This window comes from Dromiciops gliroides, chromosome 1 (assembly GCF_019393635.1).
Source record: "Dromiciops gliroides isolate mDroGli1 chromosome 1, mDroGli1.pri, whole genome shotgun sequence".
Lineage (NCBI taxonomy): Eukaryota > Metazoa > Chordata > Mammalia > Microbiotheria > Microbiotheriidae > Dromiciops > Dromiciops gliroides.
Window position 1 is genome coordinate 629,920,413 of NC_057861.1, and position 26,184 is coordinate 629,946,596.

At 45.5% G+C, this 26,184-nt stretch overlaps 1 protein-coding gene across 5 annotated transcripts in view; it reads left to right on the top strand.

Annotated features, from left to right (window-relative positions):
* CACNA1H (calcium voltage-gated channel subunit alpha1 H) overlaps window positions 1-25,706 on the top strand; it is a 440,720-nt gene extending 415,014 nt beyond the window's left edge. For 2 of the 5 annotated variants that reach the window (XM_043977861.1, XM_043977862.1), the window contains exons 30-35: window positions 1,009-1,087; window positions 6,091-6,212; window positions 7,201-7,542; window positions 8,029-8,206; window positions 21,844-22,022; window positions 22,755-24,965. In XM_043977861.1, the coding sequence (XP_043833796.1) occupies window positions 1,009-1,087; window positions 6,091-6,212; window positions 7,201-7,542; window positions 8,029-8,206; window positions 21,844-22,022; window positions 22,755-23,954 (2,100 nt within the window). In that variant the 3' untranslated portion in view covers window positions 23,955-24,965. Of the gene's footprint in view, window positions 1-1,008; window positions 1,088-6,090; window positions 6,213-7,200; window positions 7,543-8,028; window positions 8,207-21,843; window positions 22,023-22,754; window positions 24,966-25,063 lie in introns of those variants that run through there. The other 3 variants (XM_043977865.1, XM_043977864.1, XM_043977863.1) reach the window with 3 other exon arrangements.
* The last annotated feature ends 478 nt before the right edge of the window (window positions 25,707-26,184 follow it).

Below are 26,184 nucleotides of genomic sequence, written 5' to 3' on the forward strand. Positions count from 1 at the left end.
GAACACAGCGAGCCCAGAGCATAGCCAGGATGAGCAGCTCCCGTTCCTCAGTGCCCGGGTGACTTGGTCCAGTTCTAGATTTCAAGGAACAGAAATACGGCTCTACCCTCCTTAAATCTCACTACAGGATTTATTCACAACATAGAATCCACTGATGACACCCACAGACTAATCAATTTCTCAGCCCCCTATTCTGGTCTCTAGGGGACAAAGCAACATAGACAATAGAGTCTAGAAAATGAGTCCTACCCAGAACCTCAGGCTGCTTCTTAGTAGCCACAGCAGTTACAGGTAGCCCTGTTTTATACTTGGGAAAGCAAAGGAAGCCTTTTTCAGATGCACTGATGCAAACTAGATCCTTTCTGATTGGATCTGTCACAGATAAGCTAGTTAAGAATATGCCCATGGATTCAATTCAATTGAATAAACATTACTGAGTCACAGTGCTAGGCTCTGAAACAAAGACAAAAACAGCCTACCCCTTAAGGGACTCACATTTTACTGAGGCGCATCATGTAAATAGAAATAAAAACAGGATAATTAATAGAGGAGAATGTGGGAATTCAGGGGCTCAGTAGAGGAGGAGCTGAGCCTTAAAGGCTACCTTTGAGCTTGGTGTATGACGAGCCTGTGCATGGATAATGGCCATGGGCAATACCAGCACATCTGATGCTGCAGGTCCTGGCTCTTGGAATATGCATGGCATATGGTATGTGGTGAGCCTATGAAGGGAGGAGGCCCAGGCGTTCCACCAGGTGACCTCAACCCTGTGGGCCCCTGGTCTGTGGCGTGTGACAAGGGGTAGGAAGCAGAAGGCATGTGGGAAATGGCCAGTCTGTGTGTGGATGACACCCGTGGGCGATTCCTGCCTTCCTGAGCCCGCAGGCCCCTGGACAGGCTGTGGTGCACACAGGAAGTGTGTTGTGGTGTGTGTCGAGGCTGTGCATGGGTAACACCCGGGCATGATGCTGGCCTGCCTGACCCCTGTTCTACTTTCTTCTCATGTAGGTAGGGAACCTTGGCCTGCTTTTCATGCTCCTGTTTTTTATCTATGCTGCCCTGGGAGTGGAGTTGTTTGGAAAGCTGGGTAAGTAGTAGCCAAGGGTTGGTGTCTCTTCAAGCCTACAACCTGGCATTGCCTCCTTCTGTTGTTGGATATCATCCCCCAAGGGCCCAGGGTCTTCTCCACCCCAGGTCTTTTTTTTTTTTTTACAGTGGGTAAAGGATGATATTTGGGCTCAGAAGATGGAATGAATGGCCTATGGTCTTAGTCCTCACTTCTAATCTTCTTCCCTTCTCATACTTACTATCTCTGGCACCATACATATGAACATATACACAAACATACAAACACATTATGTTTGGAGCTTAAAGATCATCAAAGATCCATAACACTAAATCTATGTGTCTATGATACTATAACCTAATTTTTTTTTTTTTTTGGTGAGGCAATTGGGGTTAAGTGATTTGCCCAGGTTCACATAGCTAGTAAGTGTCTGAGGCCGGATTTGAACTCAGGTCCTCCTGAATCCAGGGTCAGTGCCCCTATAACCTAATTTAACCTGCTTTATTTTACTCATGGGAATACTGAGGCCCAGAAAGAGGAAGGGACTTTCCCAGTATCACACAGGGAATGAGGGGCTACTGATGTCATGTGGTGTTCTTATTATAACCGATGTGGTTGTTCGTCCTTCATCTTCTAAGAGGACCACTGACTGTTAAGAACATAGCAGAGGGGGCAGCTAGGTGGCACAGTGTATAAAGCACCGGCCCTGAATTCAGGAGCACCTGAGTTCAAATCCAACCTCAGATATTTGATACTTACTAGCTGTGTGACGCTGGGCAAGTCACTTAACCTTCATTGCCCTGCAAATCAAACAAAAAGAACATAGCAGAGATCATCATGGTGATCCAACACTCTAATTTTACAGATGAGGAAACTGAGGCCCAGCTAGTATGCCTCTAGTGTTGTATAGTTTGTAAAGTGCTTTACAAATGTTACATCACTTGATCCCCACAACAACCCTGTGAGGGAGGGGCTGTTATTCCATTTTACAGACGAGGAAACTGAGGCTTCCCCAGGTCACACAACAAGGAAGCATCGGAGGAAGCCTGGAGACTTATGCCTTTCTGAGTCTAGGTCCCAACAGTCTACCCACTGCCTCACCAAGGTCATATGGTAGCAAAGCTGGGATATGAATTCTGATTATCTGACGCCAAACCCAGCACTCTTTTTAATCACACCATCCTGCTCCAGTGTACAACACACAAACAGAATCATACATATGGATATGAATAAGCATGATGTGTTTACATGCAGGTACATATCTACATGCACACTCACATATGCTTCAGTTGTCAGGAGCATCCCTGTGCAAGCACCCACATACACTTGAACACATACTCACAGATGTGTGTGTGTACAAGCACACGTGTGTATACAAGCACACATATGAGCAGAGGCTCCTGGGTATTTGATGCCACAGGCACACACAAGTGCGTAGTTCCCTAGGGAGTTCCACCATTAAGTTAATCTTTAAATATCAGAGCATGCCCCCAGGAGCCCTGAGCTAGCCTGGGCTTAGCCAGAAGCTGGCTCTCCTCTGGCCCCATCCATCAACAACTGACTTCCTTCCTCCTCTGGTCCTGGGGCATTTCTGGGCCACATGTCAGTATCTGGTTATCTAACAGATAAGGAAAGAGAAACCCCGGTCTTTCTGCCCCTCAGACAAGTTGGGCCCTCAGGATGTGGCTTCCAACGTTCATGGCAGGGGTCATCATGCTTCTTCATGCCCCTTGGGGAATCATTCCTCTCCAGCACCTTATCTGAGCAGCCCTAGACAAGGAGGGATCATCCTTATCATACAAATGGGAAAACTGAGGCCAGGAGAAACTGATTTTCTTAAGGTCATACGGCAAGGTGGTGGCTTAGCCAGTACCAGAAATCATGTTCCCTGGCTCTTTGGAGAGGGCCTCTTCTCCTGAGAACGTGAAGATGGGGGAACCTCTGCCACCACTGCCCATCCTATCAAAGGTGGAAGTCCGCAGCTCCTGCAGGGGATTCTCAAGAATGACCAGAGCCCTCTGTCCCCACCTCCAATGGCGATAGGATGAGCAAAGGCAAAAGCATCATTCTGGAAACCTGAGGCAAAAATAGCTGGGAAGAAAGGGGCAGCTAGGTAGCACAGTGGATAGAGCACCAGCCCTGAATTCAGGAGGACCTGAGTTCAAATCTGACCTCAGACACTTGACACTTAACTAGCTGTGTGACCTTGGGTGAGTCACTTAACCCCAATTGCCTCACCCCCCCAAAAAAAAATAGCTGGGAAGGTAAAATCAGGTACCAGAAAGGAATCATATTACATCTAGCTTAAATTCAATAGATAGTTTGGGGATTATCCGTGGTTTTGGATTATCCATGTCAGTGGTCTGGATAACTGAGAACTGACTCCATTAGTTCCATAGGACTGCTCAGGAAGCTTCCCTTGAAACACCCTGCTGTGAGGGCCCATAATAATCACCCTTCTCTAGAGCACTATATATGGCTTGCAGAGAATATAAGTATCAACACCCTCATTTTATAGACAGGGAAACTATCCATAAGTTCATGGAAATAATGAATAAGGACCTGGACTAGTACTTAAGCCAAAGCTAAATCCAAAGCTTTCTTTTATACCACCTTGAATGTTCATTAGCCTAATTTCTTTTTTTTTTTTTCCTTTTGGCTGGGCAATGAGGTTTAAGTGACTTGCCCAGGGTCACACAGCTAGTAAGTGTCAAGTATCTAAGGCCAGATTTGAACTCAGGTCCTCTTGAATCCAGGGCTGGTGCTTTATCCACTGCCCCACATTAGCCTAATTTCTAACAGCTTTTGAAATATCTTGTCAAAAAAAAACTGAGCAGATTTTTCCATCTCAGCTAAGTGTCTCCATCCCTGACCCTTACCCTGCCCAGCCCCAACTTGTACTGAAGAGGCCACCTGGGATGCCTCTCTCCACCCCCTTTACATAGAGCAGAACCAACCCCATGACCAGAAAATGGATTTAAATCCAGATGCCAATTACAGGTGGCCCTCTGTTGATATGGTCTAATGGAAAACCTCGGTTTTAACCCTAGCCGCTGCTTAGGAGCTGTATGACCTTGACAAAAGGCTGGTTGGACCCAGTAAGCAACACAATCCCTTCTAGCTCTAAATTCTATGACATATTTTTGGTGAACAGAGCTATCCTCCAGGTGTGAATTTGCATTTCAAAAGCAGCAGTGAAGTGTATCAGAGGGAGCCCTGGACTGGAAACTCACTGCCTGACTTGAAAAGTCACCTCCCTTATCTTGACCTCAGTACCCTCTTCTGCAAAATGGGGATATCAATCCTTGCCCTGTCCTGCCTCCCTCAAGGGGGCTTCTATGAGGATGTTATTAGGTGCTGTATGGGAAAGAGCCTTAAGGGGTACCAAACAAGCCACAGACTGGAGCAGGAAGTAGGGTAAACTGCAGCTGTTATTCAGTAGGGAGTTCTAGAAAGAGGATTTGGAGAACCCCCAGCATGTCGGACTTCACAGGAAAAGGAGAAAACTTAGTGAACCGAGAGAGTCTGGAGACACAAAACAGGACCAAGATGGATGTAATGAAATATCTGGAAGTCTGATTCCCAGTTTGTTATTAGGAAGCTAGAAATGGCTGGAGTCCATCTTGGACCTGTCAGTTCCATCGGAGGGCACCAACTTCCCCTAAACTGACCCTCAGGCTACCAGAGTGGGGGAGAAACTGCAAACTCTGAGCCCATTTGGGGGGGGGGGGGTTGGGCAATGAGGGTTAAGTGACTTGCCCAAGGTCACACAGCTAGCAAGTGTCTGAGGTCAGATTTGAACTCATGTCCTCCTGAATCCAAGGCCAGTGCTTTATCCACTGCTCCATCTAGCTGCCCCCTCTGAGCCCATTATTGAAGAAGGAAGACTGAGGTCTAGGTACCCAGGGGGCCTGGAGAAGCAGTACTGGGCTATGGGGTTTCCTTAGGTTTAGGGCTCCAAGGCTTGCCATTGGTCACAAAGCTTCCTACTCCCATCCCATCTCCAAAACAAAGTCCAGGTGTGGGGTGTTGGACAAGATTCGCTGTATCAAGAACTGCCGACAGACAGGTGCCAGGGCTAGGAATCCAAGAGTTCAGATTACCTTGGCAAGGTCTTAGGTCTCCCTTCCCTGTGCAAGCTCACCAGACAAACTCATTCATTCATTTGTTCAGACAAGACAAATCTTGTGTGCTCAGCCAGAGTGAGTAAGATTTAGGCAACAATGTCCTTGTTATCTGAGGCTATCCTATGGGGCAGAGAGCAGATTTAGTGCTGCAGAACAATAACACATTTCTCGAGCGTCCCTTGCCCTTTCAAAGGTTTACAAAACCCATTTCTTATAGAAATCTTGTGAGATGAGTAGTGCAGATGCAAAGACCTGGATTCAAATCCCACCTCAGGGGCAGCTAGGTGGTGCAGTGGTTAAAGCAACAGCCCTGGATTCAGGAGAACCTGAGTTCAAATCTGACCTCAGACACTTGACACTTTCTAGCTGTGTGACCCTGGGCAAGTCACTTAACCCTCATTGCCCCGCAAAAACAAACAAACACAAAAACAAAAACATCCCACCTCAGAAACGTAAAAACTGTGCAAACCTAGGCAAGGCTTTCATCCTCTGAAAAATGAAAGGGTTGGACTTGATCGCCTCTGAGGTTCCTTCCAGCTCTGGATCTGTGGTCCTATCTATGATCCCTTCCTTGCCATCCTAACTCTATGATACTGTGCTCCAAAACATTATCATCCCATTTTATAGATAAGGAAACTGAGGCTCAAAACGTTCAATAATTTGCTCATAGTCACAGTAAGAATCAAGATCTGAACCCAGTTCTCCCTATTTCAATTCCACTATACCATCACTTGCTTGTCCATTCAACACAACTGTGTGTACTCATTGGTCAAGACCAGAAAATCCTTGGGAGGGCTCTTCCTTCCCCCAGGAAAGTGATATGGTCAGAATTGTCTTCCTTGAGGAGCCCTGGGCTACCTGACCAGCTGAGGGGGGGGGTCTCTTGTTGCTTCCTAGATTGCAGTGAAGATAACCCATGTGAGGGCCTCAGCAGACACGCCACCTTCACCAATTTCGGCATGGCCTTCCTCACCCTCTTCAGGGTGTCCACGGGGGACAACTGGAATGGAATCATGAAGGTAGCTCCCTGATGCCCTAAAGTGCCCATCACCAACACTCCCAAGCAACACAGTGACCAGCTCCCTATGCTCTCCCCAGCCCCTGTTCCTTCCTCATCCCTATCCCCAAATCTTCCACGGGGAAGAAGGGAGAGGGCAGATACCCAGGCTTTGCCCTTTCCTCAGAAAGCTCCCAGTCTGGAGGGAGATAGACCAGGACCCAAGCCCTACCCTCTGAGCACTCACAATAGAAAGAGAGTAGGGTAAGACAAGTCTTACATGGATCAAGGGAAGTCTGTGCTTGATCCAGCTATACTAGAACTTCAGAGAAGGGTGAAGGGTCAGGTGGTCAGATAAGGCTTCCTGAGGCACTTAGGGGATGTAGTAGATAAAACACTGCATTTGGGGTCAGGAAGATCTAAGTTTGGATTCTGCCTCTGATTATACTAGCTGTGTGGCCACGGGTAAGTCACCCTCATCCTCGGTTTTCTTATCTATAAAATGGGGATAACAGTAGCTTCTACCTCTCAGAGTCCTTATGACCATTGCATGAAACAGCAGGTAGAAAGTATTTTGCAAACCTTAAAGTGCTATAGAAATGGCAGGCCTTGGTGGGGTGGTAGCCTTGTAAGAGATGGTAGGAATGGGAAGTAGCATGAGGAAGGAGAGGGGACTGAGCATTGGTGGATATGGGGGGGGGGGAGGACGAGGAGCCCAGCTTAGCTGAGTGAAAGGATGGCAGGTTATTAGGGAGGAGGGAATGCTAAGTTTGAAGAGCAGTGAATGAAGAGCTTTCAGTGTTAGTCTGAAGCATTACTGATCTCCTTTAATCCTATGGCCTTAGCTCCCTAGGATTCTTGATTAATTGCTAAGATAAATGAGGACCTAGGGCCTGTGGGACCCGGGCCGTCCCTGCCTCTAATCTAGCCCAGCCTGACCTGGCAGAGCAGGCCTATGGGGCAGGGCAGGGGTGGCTCGGGTACCATCCCAGGCTTGTCTCTGTGGCCAGGACACGCTCCGGGAGTGTGCCCGCGAGGACAAGCACTGCCTGAGCTACCTGCCCATCATCTCACCCGTCTACTTCGTCACCTTCGTCCTGGTTGCCCAGTTCGTGCTGGTCAACGTAGTGGTGGCTGTGCTGATGAAGCACCTGGAGGAGAGCAACAAGGAAGCCCGGGAGGATGCGGAGATGGACGCTGAGATTGAGCTGGAGATGGCACAGAGTAACACAGCTCCTGCCACTGTGGCCCGAGGCCCAGGGCCCCCACCTGGCCCGGACAGACGGCCACCCCTAGGGAGCCGCCCAGCTGGGAGCCCTGAGTCCACTGTGTCCGTGAAGCAGCAAGCCCTGGTAAGCATACCTGGTCACATCTGTACCACCCCCCAGCCCCTTCAGATCAGGGAAGCCAGCCATTTGTAGGCAGGGAGCCTAGGCCCACAACCTCACACTGAACCCTGTAGACCACGTGCTCTTAACCTGGGGTCTGGAAACTTGGATGAGAAAGGAAAAAACCTTTATTTCAATATAAGTAGTTTCCTTTGTAATCCTACATGTTTTATTTAGTTTATGCATTTAAAAATATTATTCCGAAAACAAGTCCCCTGGCTTCCTGCCACAGGACTCCAGAACGCACAAAAAAGAGAAGATCCCCTGCTATACCTGTGAGCAAGTTCTGGTTCTGCTGAGGTCCAGTCCCACGTGACTTAGGACATTTAGAAGATGCCATGGGGCTTCATGGGGCTTCGCAGGCCAAGACCCAGAGTTTAGAGCTGGGGTTGAGAGGCCCAGGATGTCAGCCTGAGATGACTCAGGGACCCCTGTCTTGTGTCTCTACAGGAAGACACTGGCTCTTCCAGGGAGTCCCGAAACCTCCTTGTGGTGCACAAGGTTGCTGTGTCCAGGATGCACTCCCTACCCAATGATAGCTACATGTTCCGGCCTGTGGTGCCAGCCACAGCCCCAAATACCCTGCAGGAGGTGGAGATGGAGACATACCCAGCGAAAACCCCAACAGGTATGGGGGAGAGAGATGACCCCAAGCCTCATCCGTGTCCCTCGTCCCACTGCCAGCAGCAACACCATCCCCAGTAGGTCAATGAGACTAGTCATCGGGGTCATTGGGGCAGGAATGTATGAGTGCAGGAAGGGACGGATCCAAAGTCTGTCAAATCAGGAGGAAAAGGAAAGAGGGAGGGGAATGACCAAGAGAGAACAGCATTTGGCTTGAGAAGGCCTCAGCCTGGCTCTAAGTGTGGGACAAGTCAAGTCCCATCCTTTCTTTGGATTTCAGTTCCCCTTCGTAAAAACTGAGGAAATGAGATCAGATCATCTTTAAGGGTCCTCCTGCTCTACGTCTTTTGACCCCAGTTTGTTCCCCAGTCACTCCCTGGTCACAGGGCTTTCCAGTTTATAAATCACCTTCCCATCTTTTTTCAATAGCTCTGGAAAGGAAGCAGACAGGGCAGGAGTTGTTAGCCTTATTTAATAGAAGGAGAAAGTGATGCCTGTTGAAAATTCCCTGCCCTAAACACACAAGGAATCGGTGGCAGAGCTGAGCCTAAAACCCAAGTCTCTTAACTCCCAGAGGCCCAGGGCCCTTTGTGCCATACCAGAAAAGGTCAACACATGAGTTAAAATGTAGCCTCACACTTACTAGCTGTGTGACCCCGGGCAAGTCACTTAACCCTATTTGCCTCAATTTCCTCATCTGTAAAATGAGCTGGAGAAGGAGATGGCAAACCATTCCAGTATCTCTGCCAAGAAAATCCCAAATGTGGTCATGGAGAGTTGGACACAGCTGAAACACACACACACACTTCATGGGCAGACTGTAAGGAAGATGCTCTATAAGCCTCAAACCACACCAGAAATTCAGCAAATGTGATTATTCTCTTTATTTTGGGAAGCTAGTTGGCACAATGGATAGCATAATGAGCCTAGAGTGAAGGAGACTCATCTTCCTGAGCTCAAATCTGGCCTCAGACATTTACTAGCTGTGTTACCCTGAACAAGTCACTTAACCCTGTTTGCCTCAGTTTCTTCATCTGTGAAATAAGATAGAGAAGGGGCAGCTAGGTGGCGCAGTGGATAGAGCACCAGCCCTGGATTCAGAAGGACCTGAGTTCAAACCCAGCCTCAGACACTTAACACTTACTAGCTGTGTGACCCTGGGCAAGTCACTTAACCCCAATCGCCTCACCAAAAAAAAAAAGAAAGAAAGAAAGAAAGGAAGGAAGGAAGGAAGGAAGGAAGGAAGAAAGAAAGAAAGAAAGAAAGAATGAAAGAAAGAAAGCTAGAGAAGGAAATGGAAAACCACTCCAGTATCTTTGCCAAGAAAACCACAAAGGGGGTCATAGAGAGTCAGACACACCTGAAACAACTGAACAACAACAATAAAAAATAATAGGTATAAGGCTATTATAAACTGAAGAAAATTGGACCCTCTAAGGAGGAAGTAGATGCTTGTCCTCCAAGTGATGACCATATGGCTCCATGAGCACTGGCAATCAAGTAGGAAAGCATCTGTAAAGGTCAGAGGAAGAGGAGATGAAGAGGTGGATTGGTTGGAGACCCCCTGATAAGGAATAGCAGGGCAGCAATTTGTCGACCTAACTGTAACAACAGAGAAGTCTGCTGTGTCCTGGAATGTATATCTAAGACACAACAGAGAACCTCCCAAGACTTTCAGACCTAATGACTGCTACCCACTTCTGGTGACTGGTATGAATTTGGATGCAGAGGGAATCAAAGAAGCATTGCATGGAGGCAGCTAGGTAGCGCAGTGGATAAAGCACTGGCCCTGGATTCAGGAGGACCTGAGTTCAAATCTGGCCTCAGACACTTGACACTTACTAGCTGTATGACCCTGGGCAAGTCACTTAACCCTCATTGCCCCTAAAAAAAAGAAGAAGAAGCATTGCTGCTGGTTATGAAGTCTTACATAAGAAACCAAAGAACTTAGGGACACAGGTGCTGTATTCATCACTGCTGCCAATTGAAGACAAGGACTTCACAAGAGAAGGTGAAGAATTGTTTAAGAAGGTGATGTCTAAGAATAGGATTTAGTTCTCTAAACTATGGATTAAAATATAGAAACGAGAGGCTCTTCACCAAGCATGGAGCACAAAAAGTAAGAGTTGTTTTTTTTTTTAATGTATTCATCCTAGGTTTATAAATCTAATCAAAAGGCTTTAAACTGAAAGGGAAAGATTAAGAGAGAAAATTCTCTCTCTCGCTCTCGCTCTCTTGCTCACTCTCTCCTTCCCTCCCTTCCTCCCTCTCTCTTTCACACACATATTCATAGATATCTGTGTGAATCCATATTTAAACTGTCTATACAAACATAGGTACATTTATATAAATATATATAAATTATCTATAAAGATATATACATATATAAAGATCCATCAAGCTAGATACCATAGAGTTTTGCTACAAGGCAGGAAGATGAACAAACAGTAAGAAAAACCCAGAAGTTCACAATCCCCCCAAAAAAACCAATACTAAAATCTATGGCCTCAGATCTCCATATCCAAATGCACAAAGTATAGGTAACAGGTTGGTCAAAATAGAAATATTAGTGCAAGAAAGCATATTTTAACTTGTAGCTATAGGGGGAAAAATGTATGTCTCAAAGACAAAAAGGTTAGGGAGAGGATAGTTTGTTCCTTTAGTTATCATAGGCGGAAAAGGTAAAAAGAGAGCCAATAATGCTGGTCAGGGTGGGTGGTATGATGAGAGACAAAAGAAGGCAGAAGTGCTCAGTTGCTTCTCTTTTGTTTGCCAAGGAGAGTGACTTTTGCACTGGAAAGGACAGATAATTAGAGAAACAGAGCATCTAACTGCCACTGACAGAATCGCCAAGTCCAGTTAAAGTTCATGCCAGGATACTAAAAGTACTGGTGGCCCTGCTTTCACAAGCCCCTGCCTGATTTGTCTTTTTTTTTCTTTTTCTTTGTGGGGCAATGAGGGTTAAGTGACTTGCCCAGGGTCACACCGCTAGTAAGTTTCAAGCGTCTAAGGCCAGATTTAAACTCAGGTCCTCCTGAATCCAGGGCTGGTGCTTTATCCACTGTACCACCTAGCTGCCCCATTCCTGCCTGATGTTCTAAGGATCACACAGCATGGAAGAGATACCACAATACTGGAGAAGAACAAATGTCCTGATTTTCAAAGGAAAGGCAATCACCACCAGTAGGTTGCTGAGTTTGACTTTAATTCCTGGCCAAATTCCAGAACATATTAATACAGTGATAGTTTCTGCATACCTTAAAAAATAAATAAAGGAAGCAATGATCACAAAAGCTATCACAGCAGGACTAGGTCACAAAAGAATCACATGATTCCTTTTTTTTGTAGGGGGTGATGGGTTGGGAGTCAGGGTTACCAGACTGGCAGATCAGGGAAGGGTCATAAACAGAGATAACCTGGCTTTCCATGATGCATTTAGCAGAGCCTCTCATGCTATTCTTTGGAAGAGATTCCAAACTGGTCAAGTGGCCAAACCCTAAAAGTCATTAATGGTTTAATGGCAGTTCATAAAGAGGTATCCATTAGAGTGCTCTTGAAATATATGTATGTATGCCCCTATGATGTTTATTGTTTTTATCAACGAGTTGGATAAAGTCAGTGTTCACATGCTTATCAATTGTCTGATGTCACAAACTTCTGAAGGATAGTTATCATGTATGTGAAACAACAGGGTCAAATTCAAAGAGATCTTGGATGGGCTGGAACATAGGTTAAAAAAAAAAACAAGATGAAAATCGATAGGAATCAATATAAAGTCAAACTTCTGGATTCAAAAGATATGTTTCCCAAGAACAAGATGGGGAAAGTGTAGCTAGAGAGCAGTTCATCTGAAAGAGATCTGGCGGTTTCAGTGGACCACAGACTCAGTATGCCTCACCAAATATGATGTGGCAGCCCAAAAAGCTAATGTCACTTTAGGTTACATTAAGTAGAGGTATGGTTTCCAGGATTGGAGAGTAGATAGTCTCATGCATTTTGCTCTGGCCAGACACCATTTAAAGTATTCTGGGTGCAACATTAGTTTTCTAGAGTGTCCAGAGAAAGGCAACCAGGATGATAAATGACCTCAAAAGCATATTCTAGAAGAATCAGTCAGTTTAAGCAGTACTAAAGTTGTTTAGCCCGGAGAAGAAAAAACATCGGGGAAGGTGAAGAGGAGGAGTTGGTGAAAGTGACTTTAAAGATTTGTGGGACTGTCACAATAAAGACTGCTGAAACTAGTTGTCCTTGGTCCCAGAGAGCAAAACTAGAAGCAGTGCATAGAAGATAGAAGTTGCAAAGAGAGAGGTCTAGGCTTGATTAAAGAAAAGATTCTCATTAATATTAAGAGCTCTCCAAGAAAGAAATGAGCTGCCATGGGAGTTAAGTCAGCAAGAATTTATTAAATGCCTACTATATGCCAGGGACTGTGCTAAGCACTGGGCTGCCAGCCAATTGGCTTGGGGCTGTGTGTGGTCAGCCTGGGGTCTGCTGGGAAGGAGAAGGGAGGAGTTTCGCCATTCTAGCTTGAAGCTGGAAAGCCACAGGATGCAGAGTGTATTCTCAGCTGATCCCTGGGCAGTGGTGTTTATTCAGGTTGTATCGTTTCCCTTCCCCCATTTTTTTTCCTTTCCCTTAATTCTACTGATCTTGCTTGTGTTTTTAAGTTCGTTCTTGTTAATAAACCCCGTTCTGTTTTTGAGGGAGACTGTTGGTCTCCTTCCTTGCCCCAATATTGCAGCAAGCTGCATAGCTAACACTCCCCAATTAAAATTTGGCCCCTACAGAGGTAACTAGGATATAAAATGACTGGAAAGGGGTCAGGTTATAAAGGGCTTTAAAAACAGAACTAGAAGGGGGGGCAGTTAGGTAGCACAGTGTGTAAAAGCACTGGCCCTGGATTCAGGGGGACCTGAGTTCAAATCTGGCCTCAGACACTTGATACTTACTAGCTGTGTGACCCTGGGCAAGTCACTTAATCCCCATTGCCTTGCCAAAAAAAAAAAAGCAAAACTAGAAGATTTTAGATTTGATCCTGGAGGTAATAGCAAGCCACTGGAGTTTATTGAATAAAGGAGAAATATGGTAAGAGTTTTGCTTTAAGGGGGGCAGCAAGGTGGTACTGTGGATAAAGCACTGGCCCTGGATTCAGGAGGACCTGAGTTCAAATCTGGCCTCAGACACTTGACACTTACTAGCTGTATGACCCTGGGCAAGTCACTTAACCCTCATTGCCCTGCAAAAAAAAAAAAGAGTTGTGCATTAGGGAGATCACTTTAATAGCTGAGAAGAGAATGGATAGGAGTGATGGAAAGACTTGAAGAAGGGAGGTCAACCACAAATCTATTGCAATAGTTCAGGCTTTGGATGATGAGAGGCTGCACCAGCATAGTGGCAATGTCAGAGTTCAAAGAAGGGGAGCTATATATGAGATGTTATGAAGGTAGAATCAATAAGACATGGCAACCAACTGGATATGCAAGATGAGAGAAAGAAAGTCCTGAAGGATGTTAGGTTTCAATCTTGGGTGACAGGGAGGATGGTGAATCCCTTGACAACATTAGGGAAATTTGGAAAAGGGGAAGGTTTAGGGGAAAGATGAGTTCTGTTTTGGACATGTTGCATTTAAGACATCTACAGGACATCTAGCTTGAGATGTCCACTAGGCAATTGGAGATGTGATACTGGAGGTCAGGAGAGAGATTAGGGCTGGATAAATATTTTAGAATCATCGGCATATGAGGGCAGCTAGGTGACACAGTGGATAAAGCACCGGCCTTGGATTCAGGAGGACCTGAGTTCAAATCTGGCCTCAGACACTTGACACTTGCTAGCTGTGTGACCCTGGGCAAGTCACTTACCCTCATTGCCCTGCAAAAGAAGAAGAAGAAGAAGAAGAAGAAGAAGAAGAAGAAGAAGAAGAAGAATCTGCATAAAGATGATAATCAAATCCATGGAAGTTCACCAAGTGAAAGATCACCAGGTAAAACAATTTAGAAGGACAGAGGCTTGAAGGACACCCACAGTTAGTGGACATGACCTGGATGAAAATCCAGCAAAGCAGAATGAGAAGTAATGGTCAGTCAGGAAGAAAACCAGGAAAGAGTAGCGGCACCTGGAAATAAGAGGGTTTTCAACAGTGACAGCAGCAGAAAGATCAACAAGGAGGAGGACTGAGAATTGTCTTTGGATTTGCCAACTAAGATATCATTGGTAGCTTTGGAGAGAGAAGTTTCTATTGAATTGATGAAGTTGGAAGCCAACCTACAGAGAGTTAAGAAGAGAGTAAAAAGAAAGGAAGTGGAAACATCGGTTATAGACAACCTGCTACGTACAAAGAGTTTAGCCCCCAAAGGGAATATAACTGCAGTGATGGGGGGGTGGGCATGTTTGTAAACAGTAGGGAAAAAGCCAATGGACAAGGAGAATTGAAGATAAATGAGAAAGAGCAGGAATGATCAAAGGAGCAATCAGCCGGAGAGTACAAGATAGAATTGAATCTCTAGTTCATGTAGGGGGGTTCGCCATGACCAGGAAAAGGACTGCCTCTTCATGTGAGACAGGGATGAAGCAGGAGAATAGAAACCAGATGGCAGTGACATGTGAATGAGGTGAAATGAAGATGAAAGGGGAAGTAGAAGCGATCTACAAATGACCTCACTTTTTTCAATGAAATATGAGACAACAAGGGCAGGGGATAAAGCAGAAGCCCTAGATTCAGGAGGATCTGAGTTCAAATCCAGCCTCAGACACTTGACACTAACTGTGTGACCCTGGGCAAGTCACTTAACCCTCATTGCCCTGCCAAAAAAAAAAAAGAAGAAGAAGAGACAACAAGGTTCATGAGCTAAGAATTTGATGTGAGGGGGAGCCATGGAAAATTGAGGAAGGAAGGTTGGGTTTGGGAAAAAACACAAAAATCCAACTCTCTGTGGTGAGTGGGATAGTGACTCAATTAGGGAGGTGTAAAAGGATTGTGTTGCTGCAGCAAGGGCCCAGTTGAGATCACATAACATGCATTTGTGGTGGACCCAGTCGGCATGGAATCGTGGGTTTTTTCCAGCCTCATTCAGCGCCACATAAATAGGAAAGAAGGTCACCAATGGTGGGAGTAATCAAAAACTGGGATTTGGTAGGCTGAGTCTCCTGCTGGAGAATTTCCTAGCAAAAGCTGGCTCACTATTGTCGAGGATGTTGGGGGAGAGTTTTTTGTTCGCTTCAGGGTTAGATAAGATTACTTTTTTTTGTTGTTGTTCTTTTTTTTTTTTTTTTTTTTTTTTTTAGTGAGGCAATTGGGGTTAAGTGACTTGCCCAGGGTCACACAGCTAGTTAAGTATTAAGTGTCTGAGGCCGGATTTGAACTCAGGTACTCCTGACTCCAGGGCCGGTGCTCTATCCACTACACCATCTAGCTGCCCCTAGATAAGATGACTTTTGAAGTCCTACTATTTGGTATTTAAATAGCAGTTTAAGGTTTATAAGTGTTTTACCCACATCACATCTCTAGAACATCATTGTAATCTTCGGAAGTAGATTTTAATTCTGACTCAAATTAGTAAAGGGTTTTTAGGTTTGCAGAACACTTTGTAAACTTGCAACATTGTGAGGTAGGTAACAAGTCCAACTCATATTTCTATAGCCTTTTAAAGGGTCCAAAAATTTTTTATAGCATATTCTATGTTGAGGTTGTAAGGTTCGACTTTGCTCATGATCAAACTAATAAAAGGTAGAGCAGGGTCTTGAACCAAGGTGTCCTGCTCTAAGGTCTAGTGTTTGCAGCAGCTACATAGCACAATGGTTAGGGCTCTGGGCCTACAGTTAGGAAGAACAGAATCCAAATCCAGATTCAGATACCCACTCGTTGTGACCCTAAGCAAGTCACTCAACCTCTGTGTACCTTTGTTTCCTTATCTATATAATGAGGATAATAATAGCATCTACCTCCCAAGTTTGTTGTGAGGATAAAATGAGATAATATTTGTAAAGCGCTATATAAATGCTATTATAATGATTATTCCACCCTACTACACTTGCTCTCACTGAAAAAAATAGCAGTGTAACTGCCCTGTAATGAGGGTAGCTAGGTGGCACAATGGATAGAACACCAGGCCTGGAGTCAGAAGGACCTGAGTTTACTAGCTGTGTGACACTGGGCAAATCACTTCACCCTTGTTTGCCTCAGTTCCTCATCTGTGAAATGAGCTGGAGAAGGAAATGGCAAACCATTCCAGTATCTTTGCCAAGAAAACCCTAAATGGGGTCACGAAGAGTCAGACACAACTAAAACAACTCAACAACAGCTGCTTAGGAAACAATAATGAGGAAAAAAAGATAGAAATGATTCTCAGAGGTTCAGATGCCTTCACGATACTATCTAGTGTGAGTTAGAAATATTGTAAATTGAAGATCTGAATGTGAGGAAGTAAATATTAGCTCAAAGGTATCGCAGATGCTTGATATAGAATTTGTGATTATAATAGGGTTAATATACAGGTATGCCTTGTACAAAAGAAGTAGATTAGGCAATAAAGGAAACAGACCAGCATTCTATACCTGTATGACCTTGGGCAAGTCACCACATTTCTGGGCCTTGGTTTCCTCAAGTGTAAGAATTCAGGGGTTGCATTTGATTTCTAAGGTGTCTTCCATCTATGGTCCTTTAAGCAAGGATCTAGAATTTCATCCATGTATCTACTCCTTTGCCTTTCATGAGTTTCTATAGCTAGAAAACTCCATCCCTTGAAAGTTATCCATCTGGTAATGAGCCTCTCTGAATTTAGCTAGGCTACTCCTCAGAAGACAGACATACTCTCCATGTCTCGGCCCATATTTGAAACCTTTTCAGCTTGAGGTTGGACCTGCCAGATTTTTTATTCCACTGACATAGACTTTAAGAATCCAAGGCCATTTTCATAACACAGAAAGACATCCAAGTACACAGTAAGACAGCAACACAATGAGACAACAAGAATTTTTTAAGTGTTTACTATGTGCCAAGCGTTAGCTAAATACTAAGGATACAAGCAACAACAACAAAAGACGGTTCCTGCCCCCGAAGAGCTTAGAGTCTAAGGCGGGGAAACAAGACAGGGAATAGAATAGAATGGAGGGGAGAATGTACCAGCATGGGAGCATGGAAGAAGTCCAGGAGAATCAGAAGCCTATCCAGGAAGGGAATGAAACATAGCTTGTCTAGACCCATCCCCAAAATGAAAGCCCTTAGGTTGAATTTATCAATGGGAGAAGGGGTCTGGCATGGAGAAGTCATGTTTCAAGTGTATGGGGACATAGTCCAGGAAAGTCGGAAGTGCAGCCTAGAGGAGAATGGGTAAGATGGTCACAGAAAAAACCAATATAATAATATGTTAATCTATAAATCTGAAGTTTTATGGGGTGCATGGTGAAGAGCATCTAAGAGAGGAAGATGAAATTGACATGACACAATGGAAATGTACTGTCTGGCCAGATGGAGGAAATGGATAATGAGTTTCTGATGCAGATAACAAACTGGAACAGAGACAAAATAGAGTTTTGATAAAGGATTTTAACAGTCTGAGAAACCTAATTCAGATCCCTCTTTGCCACTATCAGAGCAGCTGAGAAATGTTTGACTTGCCTTGCTGATACCTTTATCTTCCAGAAGATGAAGAATGTGATGAGGGGAACTGCTATTCTGGACCTGATTCTGACCAATAAGGAAGAACTAGTTGGGGAAGTAAAAATAACAAAACCCTTGGGACACAGTGACCCTGACATCCTATAATTCATGATAATAAGAATACTAGGCATAGCTGGACATGTACCTTAGCCTTTGGGAGAACAGAATTCTAAAAATTCATAGAAGGGATAGATAAAATCCTATCCTAAAATTATTAAGAAGAAAGCTGACTCGAGGGCAGCTAGGTGGCACAGTGGATAGAGCACCAGCCCTGGATTCAGAAGGATCTGAGTTCAAATCTGGCCTCAGACACCTGACACTAGCTGCGTGACCCTGGGCAAGTCACTTAACCCTCATTGCCCCACCCAAAAAAAATAATGAAGAAAAAAAGAAGAAAGCTGACTCGAGAGATGGGAAGCTCAGAAAGAGACATTCTAATAAGGTAATCAGAGTAAGAAAAGAGAAATCTTCAAAGAAATTAATGTGGCTACACAAGGAGCTCAGCGGTCACCTAAATTTCTCTGGTATCATTCCTCCTTTCTACTTCTACTGCAACCATTCTGAGAGCCTCAACATTTCTCATCAAGTTTACTTTTTCCTGCTTCCCTCATCTAATCTACCTTCCATAATGCTATAATGAGTAATAGTCCAACTGCAGCCTTCTGGTTTCTCAGAAATCTTTAGTACCTCCCCATTGCCTACCAAATAAAGTATAAACTCTTGATCCTGGCATTGAAGGCTTTCTATAACCTGCCTATGACCCACTTTTCCAATCTTAGCTCATGCTTCCATCCATCACATTCTAGTCAAAATGGAAGACTGCATGCCCTGCTCTCATTCTTGTTTTCCCATCCCTGAACTTTCTCATCTCTCATCTGTCCTCAATGTCTGCATTGGCCTCACCATCCCCTACCACCCAACAGACATTGAAGTCACTCTCTTCTTTCAAAGCCCAGCTCAGGTGCTATCTCCTCCATGAAGTTTTCCCTGAATACCTTTCCTCCCCAACCTGAAAGTGATTCCTTTTCATCAGATTTTTCACAACCCTTTCCTGAAACTGTTCTCAGAAAACCCTGTTCTTTAACCATTAAATTCCTCTCTAGTCTAATTTTTAAATCTATAGGACAGGCCTGTCCTTAACACATACTAGTTGAATTACTTAGAACAAGTTACTTAACCCATCAATATTCTGGGGCAACAATTCTCTAAAGCTATTGTTACCTATGAATTGATAGTCTGTATGAGTAAAGGGAGTTCCCCAGACAAAAATAAAAATCTCTAAAAAATCTCTGGCTAGGAGCAGCTAGGTGGCGCAGCAGATAAAGCACCAGGCCCTGGATTCAGGAGGACCCGAGTTCAAATTCGGCCTCAGACACTTGACACTAGTTGTGTGACCCTGGGCAAATCACTTAACCCTTATTGCCCTGCCCAAAAAGAAAAAAATTCTGGCTCAAGGTCAGCTGAGCCTTCTAACCATCTATTCATCAAGCTAGCCAGGGTCAGTGCATTCAAATCACACAGTTTTCTCATTTCCTGTTACCATTTTACCTGCCACCATGTCCAGTTGCAGTTAATCCAGTAATCCAAGTAATCCTTACTTCAGTTCCTGCTCTATCTCTATCACTTTGTCTCTCTTTCCTCAGTGTCTGTGTGTCTCTATCTCTGTCTCTTTCCATATTTCTGTCTGTCTGTCTGTCTCTGTCTCTGTGTCTGTCTGTCTCACACATACATACACACACACATACACACACACATACACCTCAGTCTTCTAATTCTAGGGTTTATTCACAAAGGAAAAAAATAATTTTAATTGAGCCATAAAGGGATACAAGTAACTGAAAGTTCATAGAAAGAACTTTCTACATCATAATCAAATTCTCTGCCCTCCATTTTTCTCCAGGCCTCCAGAGCTCTTCTCTCAGGCTTCTCTTTGACCCAAACCAAAAATGGCCTCTTCCTCTTTGGGGAATGTTATGGATTGGCCTACCCAAGCACCCTACACCATTTGTCAACTTTTCATCCTCACGCCAGACCTCAGCCAATCAGGGTGTTTCTTCTACACATACCCACATAGCTGTTAACTCATCAAATTCAGATAAAGCAGCAATTTTCAAACTTTTTTGGTCTTGGGACCCCCATACACTCTTAAAAATTGTTGGGAACTCTCCCAAGGAACTTTTTTGGGGGGGGCCATCATACCCATTGCTATTTACTATATTAAACCATTAAGACATTAAACCATTGTTATTATGAAAAGAATTTTTAATTAATTAATTTATTTTTACGGGGCAATGAGGGTTAAGTGACTTGTCCAGGGTCACACAGCTAGTAAGTATCAAGTGTGTGAGGCTGGATTTGAACTCAGGTCCTTCTGAATCCAGGGCCAGTGTTGTATCCACTACACCACCTAGCTGCCCCAAAAAGAATTTTGATATCAAGGATGACACTTTGAGAACTTCTGAGATAAAGAAAATAAGAGGGAACACTGTATCTGAAGAAATAGACAATCATTCAGTTGTTTCATCAGCTCAAAAGATCCACATTTTATAGATAATAGTTTGTAGATAATAATTTATAAACTGTGACACCCCCTAAGGGTCCCCTACCCCAAAGTAAGCCTTGAACTAGAATCTAAGGGTCTCTGTCCCTAAGTCTTTGCACACGTGACCTATGCCTTTGAGTCTCGTAGATTTCCTGGTCAACAGGACACAAGTCCCTGATGACATTACTGCATTTAAAACCCCAGCCTCAAAGGAAAGCAGAGTTCCCTAAACAAACTCCTTTATCATCCCCAATTTTTCCTCCCACAGGAAACAGTTTATTTGCCAAAAGGAAGTATGTGTTTCTCTTGATGAGACACGTGTACTTCCGAGGCATTTTTAGGACTCCCAGAATGTTTGTCCACTGGTTTCTCCACACAGAGAAGACAGTTCCTTCTTTTGTCAATAGACTCATATAACCACAAAGTGTTTTCTTTTTTTGTTTGTTTGTTTGGTTGTTTGGTTTTTGGTTTTTTGTGCGGCAATGAGGGCTAAGTGACTTGCCCAGGGTCACACAGCTAGTAAGTGTCAAGTATCTCAAGCAAGATTTGAACTCAGGTCCTCCTGAATCCAGGGCCAGTGCTTTATCCATTGTGCCACCTAGCTGCCCCCCACAAAGTGTTTTCTTAACCCCCATTTCCATGTTCCCATCTTTCTATTCAGCTGTACCATGAGAGAGACAGAAAAGATATAGATCCTGGCTATGGGAAGCTTACAGTCCTTGGGAGGCACAGAGAGAGGAAATCCGGGCCCTACCTTCAGGCAGCCCATTTTGGAAGGGAGAAAAAGAAGAAACAGACCCAATACATAGACTTGAGAAGTTCATAGTTAGGGGGAAACAGAAAGAACAGATCTAGGCCCTAAACTTAGAGAGTTCCCTAGCAGGGAAAGAGGAAAAGAACAGCTCTGGGCCCTGCACCTGGGGAGCTCACAAGCCAAGAAGTAACAGATAAGGAGGCCTGGGGCCCCCAGAGGGGCTCACAGTTGTCTAGGGAAAAAAGTTGATAAGTTCAGCAGAGGAAGAAATCTGTCCAGGCTAGCATAGATACATTTTCTTAGTTTCAGCCAACTGAATTACATTCAGGGAAAGGGCGATGGCAAATCCCTTTAATGTTGGGCACTGGACATTGTTCAGAGCCTCAGACCACTGTCACTCTCCAGCTCTGATGAACTGATCCCCCTTAGCTCTGGCTCAGACACCCAGCCATATCTTTATTCCCCACCTAACCTCAACCCCAGGCTGAACCCTGTCTCTAAACCCTGGTCCTATTTTTAAGCCGAGCCCAAACCCAGCCCAGGCCTAATTCACTAACCTGGCCCCAGTCCCAGGGCTCCCCTTGGACCAATAGAAGCTTGTCACATTTTTCATCTCAAAGACAGACCCTTCCTTGCTGCCCTATATGTAGGATGGCTTTTGGCATTGTTTTTCTCCTCTCTTCCTAGGTTCAGTCACTTCTGTTCACTCGCAGCCTGTGGAGTCCTGTTCAGCCCTGCAAGTCCCCATGGAAAATGCATCCCTCGCAGCAGCACCCGGGCCTTCCCTTCCTGCCAGTGCTGATGTTCCAAGGTCCTTACAAAGTACTCCGAGGTCCCCCAGCCTCACTAGGCTGCTCTGTAGACAGGTAGGAAGCCAATGGCTATGATTCCCCTCCCACCCGCCACCTGACCTGAGGTTTGGTTTTTGCCTTCTTCATGCTGGAAAAAGATATCCCAATTACTTCTTTGGGTCCAGTATTCTATAAAGTATCTCATCTTATCTCCACAGCAGTTCTGGGAGGGAAAAAGGCCGAGAAAGAATTATACCCATTTCACAGATGAGGAAACTTGGGCCCCTGGAGTTTTAGTTTAAATTTCTTTTGTCTTCAAGGTCTTTTGATTCTGTGATTTGCCCAGTTCTATAGGAGTGAATTAGGAGCAGAGCTGGGGCTAGAAGCTGGGTTTCCTGATAACCTCCCCCAACTCACCCCCAGTCCAGAGTTATTTGCTTTTCTAGATTCCAAATCTCCCAGACTCTGAGTGAATCTGTCCCCAGACCATGCCATTCACCATAGTATCCTCAGAGGATGCTACTCACTTCTGCATCTCCCCAGGCCTTTAACTTTCTCTTAGGGGTGTCTGTGCATTCACAAGGTTAACTCCCACAGTCTGAGTCAGAGGTTGAGGTGGGCAGCCTTCAGCAATAGAGCAGGACATGCCATAGGGAGACCCCATAGTGGTGGTTGACCTGGAGATAGGGTGGCTACTCTCAGCAACCAACTGAAGGGAGCAACTTTAGTGAGGTTCCCCTTGACTCCTCCAGACAGCTCCAGGAAGATGCCCCTAACCTGCCCCAGCCTCTTGTGTTTGACTTACAGGAAGCCTTGAGGACGGACTCCCTTGAAGGCCAAATTGCAGATTCCAGGGATAACCTTACAGGGGAGCCCAGCGAGAAGACCCAGCCAAAACGGGGCCCGGCGGGCACCTTGGGTGCCTCCCTGATGTGCCTCAGTCCTCTCTCCTTGCCGGGAACACCACCTCGCTCTCCAACCTCATCCCCACACTCCCGCCCTGCCAGTGTCCGCACACGTAAGCACACCTTTGGCCAGCGAAGTATTCCCAAGCGACCGGCTGGACAGAGCGGAGACCCCACCACAGACCCTGAGACTTCGGACCCGGCCGACGAGGAGGTCAGTCACATCAACAGCTCAGCCCGGGCCTGGAGGCCTCAGGCTGAGGCTCGGAGCCACTCAGCTTCAACTTTCAGCTCCCCAACCCGAAAGGCCTCCGCTTCCCCTAGTGAGGGCCAAGTGGGAATCAGTGGCCAGGACAGGGACCTAAAGAAGTTCTACAGTGTTGATGCTCAGGGCTTCTTGGACAAACCCGACTGGGCTGATGACCAGCGACGCCACTCGGTAGAGGTCTGCGCACCCATCAGCGATGGGGAGAGCATCTATGAGGAGTCTGGGGAGAAAAAGATCAGGTCATCTGGCCCAACCGAGGCTGAGCCTGCCCCTGGGGTACGGAGGAAGAAGAAGATGAGTCCCCCTTGTATTTCCATCGATCCTCCAGCAGAGGATGAGGGCACCACAGCTCCTCGCCCCCCGGTGTCTGAGAGCAGTGCAACCACTCTGAGGAGGAGGACGCCATCTTGTGAGGTCCCCCCAAGCCCCACAGCCTCCCACAGGGACTCCCTGGAGCAGGGAGAGAGTGCGGCGAGTGGGGCCGACATGCCCCCTAAAGGGGAGTGGCGGGTCCTGGGCCAGTGCCGGGCAGAGCTCCTAACGGTTCCCAATTTCTCCTTTGAGCTGCCAGATCCAGGTTCTCCAAGTGGTAGTCACTTTTTGGACAGTGGCCAGACCGTGCCCACCAACTCCCGGCCAGATGTGGGAGATTCCCCTGTTGGGGCAACGACTCCCCCTGCGGAACTCCAAAAAACAGAGCATTTCAAATCTTCTGGAGACCCCCCTGAGAGAGGCCAGGAACTCCTCCTCACTGTCCCCAAAAGCCCCCTGAAGAAGTCAGGACCTTCCCCCACAATATCCACCACAGATGACCGAATAGATGAACCAGTATAGCTTTGGGGATGGCTGCGTCACTAAGGCCTTTGATGCTCAGATTTAGGTCCATGCCCAGCAGGGGAGGGGGAGAGAAGGGGATGGCAAGAATGCAGCCCCACTCTGGCAGAGCTGGGCTGAGCTGGGATTGCCCAGGGCCCGGGCCCAGGCCGGGGCTGTGACCCCGTAGGTTTGCAGGAGGGCCAGGCAGTGGGGCCTACCATTGGAGCCGATCCCAGCCAGGGGGCAGGGAGGGCAATGCAAACACTTTTTTCTTTTGGAAACAGTACAGGGAAGTCGCTTTTTTGCCCCCCATAAGCCTCAATCACATTGATTCAGGTTTGGGTTCTTTTTTTTTTTTAATTTTTTTTTCCGCCTCTAAATGGCACCTTATTGTGTAGAAATGACACAGTACGTGAAAGTGCCCGGGCGACGTGAGCTGTACAGTGTCTGTATATCAGCAGTTCTATAAATAGAAATAATGTATTTGTGAGATAAAAAAAGAAAATGACAAAAAAAAATCTGTCTTCATAATGCACATATTTTTATAGAGAATAATCCAAAATGTTGGCCATTAACCTCCTTCCACAGCTAAGTGGTGTTTCCTTGTGTTGAATGTGGGAGTGAATTTCTTTTTCATTTTCTCTTCCTTCTTTTGCCCTTCCCATTTCCTTCTCGTCATCTTCCCAACTTCAACTCCCAGGGGACGTTTTGAGGTGTCTCCCTCCTCTCTTCAGTTCTCTCTTGCTTTCATACTTTAGAGCCGCATCACATCCTCCCTCTGGGGATAACCAAACCACTACTGACTAGGGCAATAATATAGCATCATCCCTTCCCTTCTTCATCCTTCACTCCTCTTGTTCCCTCCCCACCCCCAAGCTGTCTTCCCCATAGTACGTGTGACATTTTGGTGTTTTATTTGACATTTTCTTCTCCTACCAATTCAGGTTAATTGTCGCAATAATCTGAAAAGATGTACTCAATGTTTAACTTCTTGGGCCGGAGAGCATTGGAGAAGGTGGAGGAAGGAAGGGAGGGTATGGGGCGGGGGCGGGGGGGGGGGGGCGGTAAGGGGGAATCAAAATGAATAAATATTAAATTATTGAAGAAATATATTTTGTTTGCTGCAGTCACAGTTAAGTTATTGGCACCGGATGGAAAGATTGAACCCATTTGTCCTGGGCTCCATTCTTGGTGAGCATTTGAGCTGATGCTATTCTTTTCCACAAGCAGGCAAGGGTGTGGGTAATGCTATTGCTGATTCTCCTCTACCACTCTCCCCCTCCTTACCCATCACACAAACAGTCCCTCCTCCCTACTGCATTTCCTCTCCTTAGTACTGGGGAGGGGGGCAGGGAGGGTGATGCCTAAGAAGGACCACAGGTGTGCATGAATGTGTGCGTTGGTGAGTAGCATAGGGCCTCTATGAAGCTTCTAGTTGACCTTAGCCCCCATGTGCCCTAGTCCTGCTGTATCTTCCCCCTTGGAAAAATTTCTTACTTCCCATTCTAGCCCTCTCCATATAATGGTTCCACCAATAGAAAGTTGTTGTTTTATGAAGAAGAAAAAAAAGAAAAAGAACCTAATCATAATGATGACAAACACAATGATAATCCACCTGGCATTATGGTACTCTCTGCAATCAGCCATCAGCTGCCAATAATCCCCAGACGCCTCATATTCATGCATTCACCTTGTACCGTCTGTTATTGATGCATTCATTATGCAAAACGAGAAAATGTATCTTGTTTCACATGTATTAAACTATATAAACTGGAAGTGTGGACTGAATTTCTAAATTGAGAGGGTGGGATGTCCTGTGTTCACCCCCAGACCTGGGCTCAGCTAAAAGTTGTTGATGCCATCTCTTTGCTTTTCCCCAAACCTACGTGTCAAATCCAAAAAACATGGATTTTTTCATTCATTCACTCATCGGTTCATATGGACTTATATAGGTAGGGTACCATCAGGAATAGTGGCAACATTGTATAGGCAGCACCTACTATGTGCCAAGCACTGGTTTAAGTGCTGAAGATACAAAGGCATTTCTTAAGTACCTACTATTTGCCAAGCACTGTGTTAGGTGCTGAGGATACAAAGGCATTTATTAAGCACCTACTATGTGCCAAACACTGTTGAGTACTGAGGTTACAAAGGCATTTATTAAGCACCTACTATGTGCCAAGCACTGTATTAAGTGCAGGGGATACAAAAGCAAAAGGCAGTCCGTGAATTTAGAATCAGGTGACCT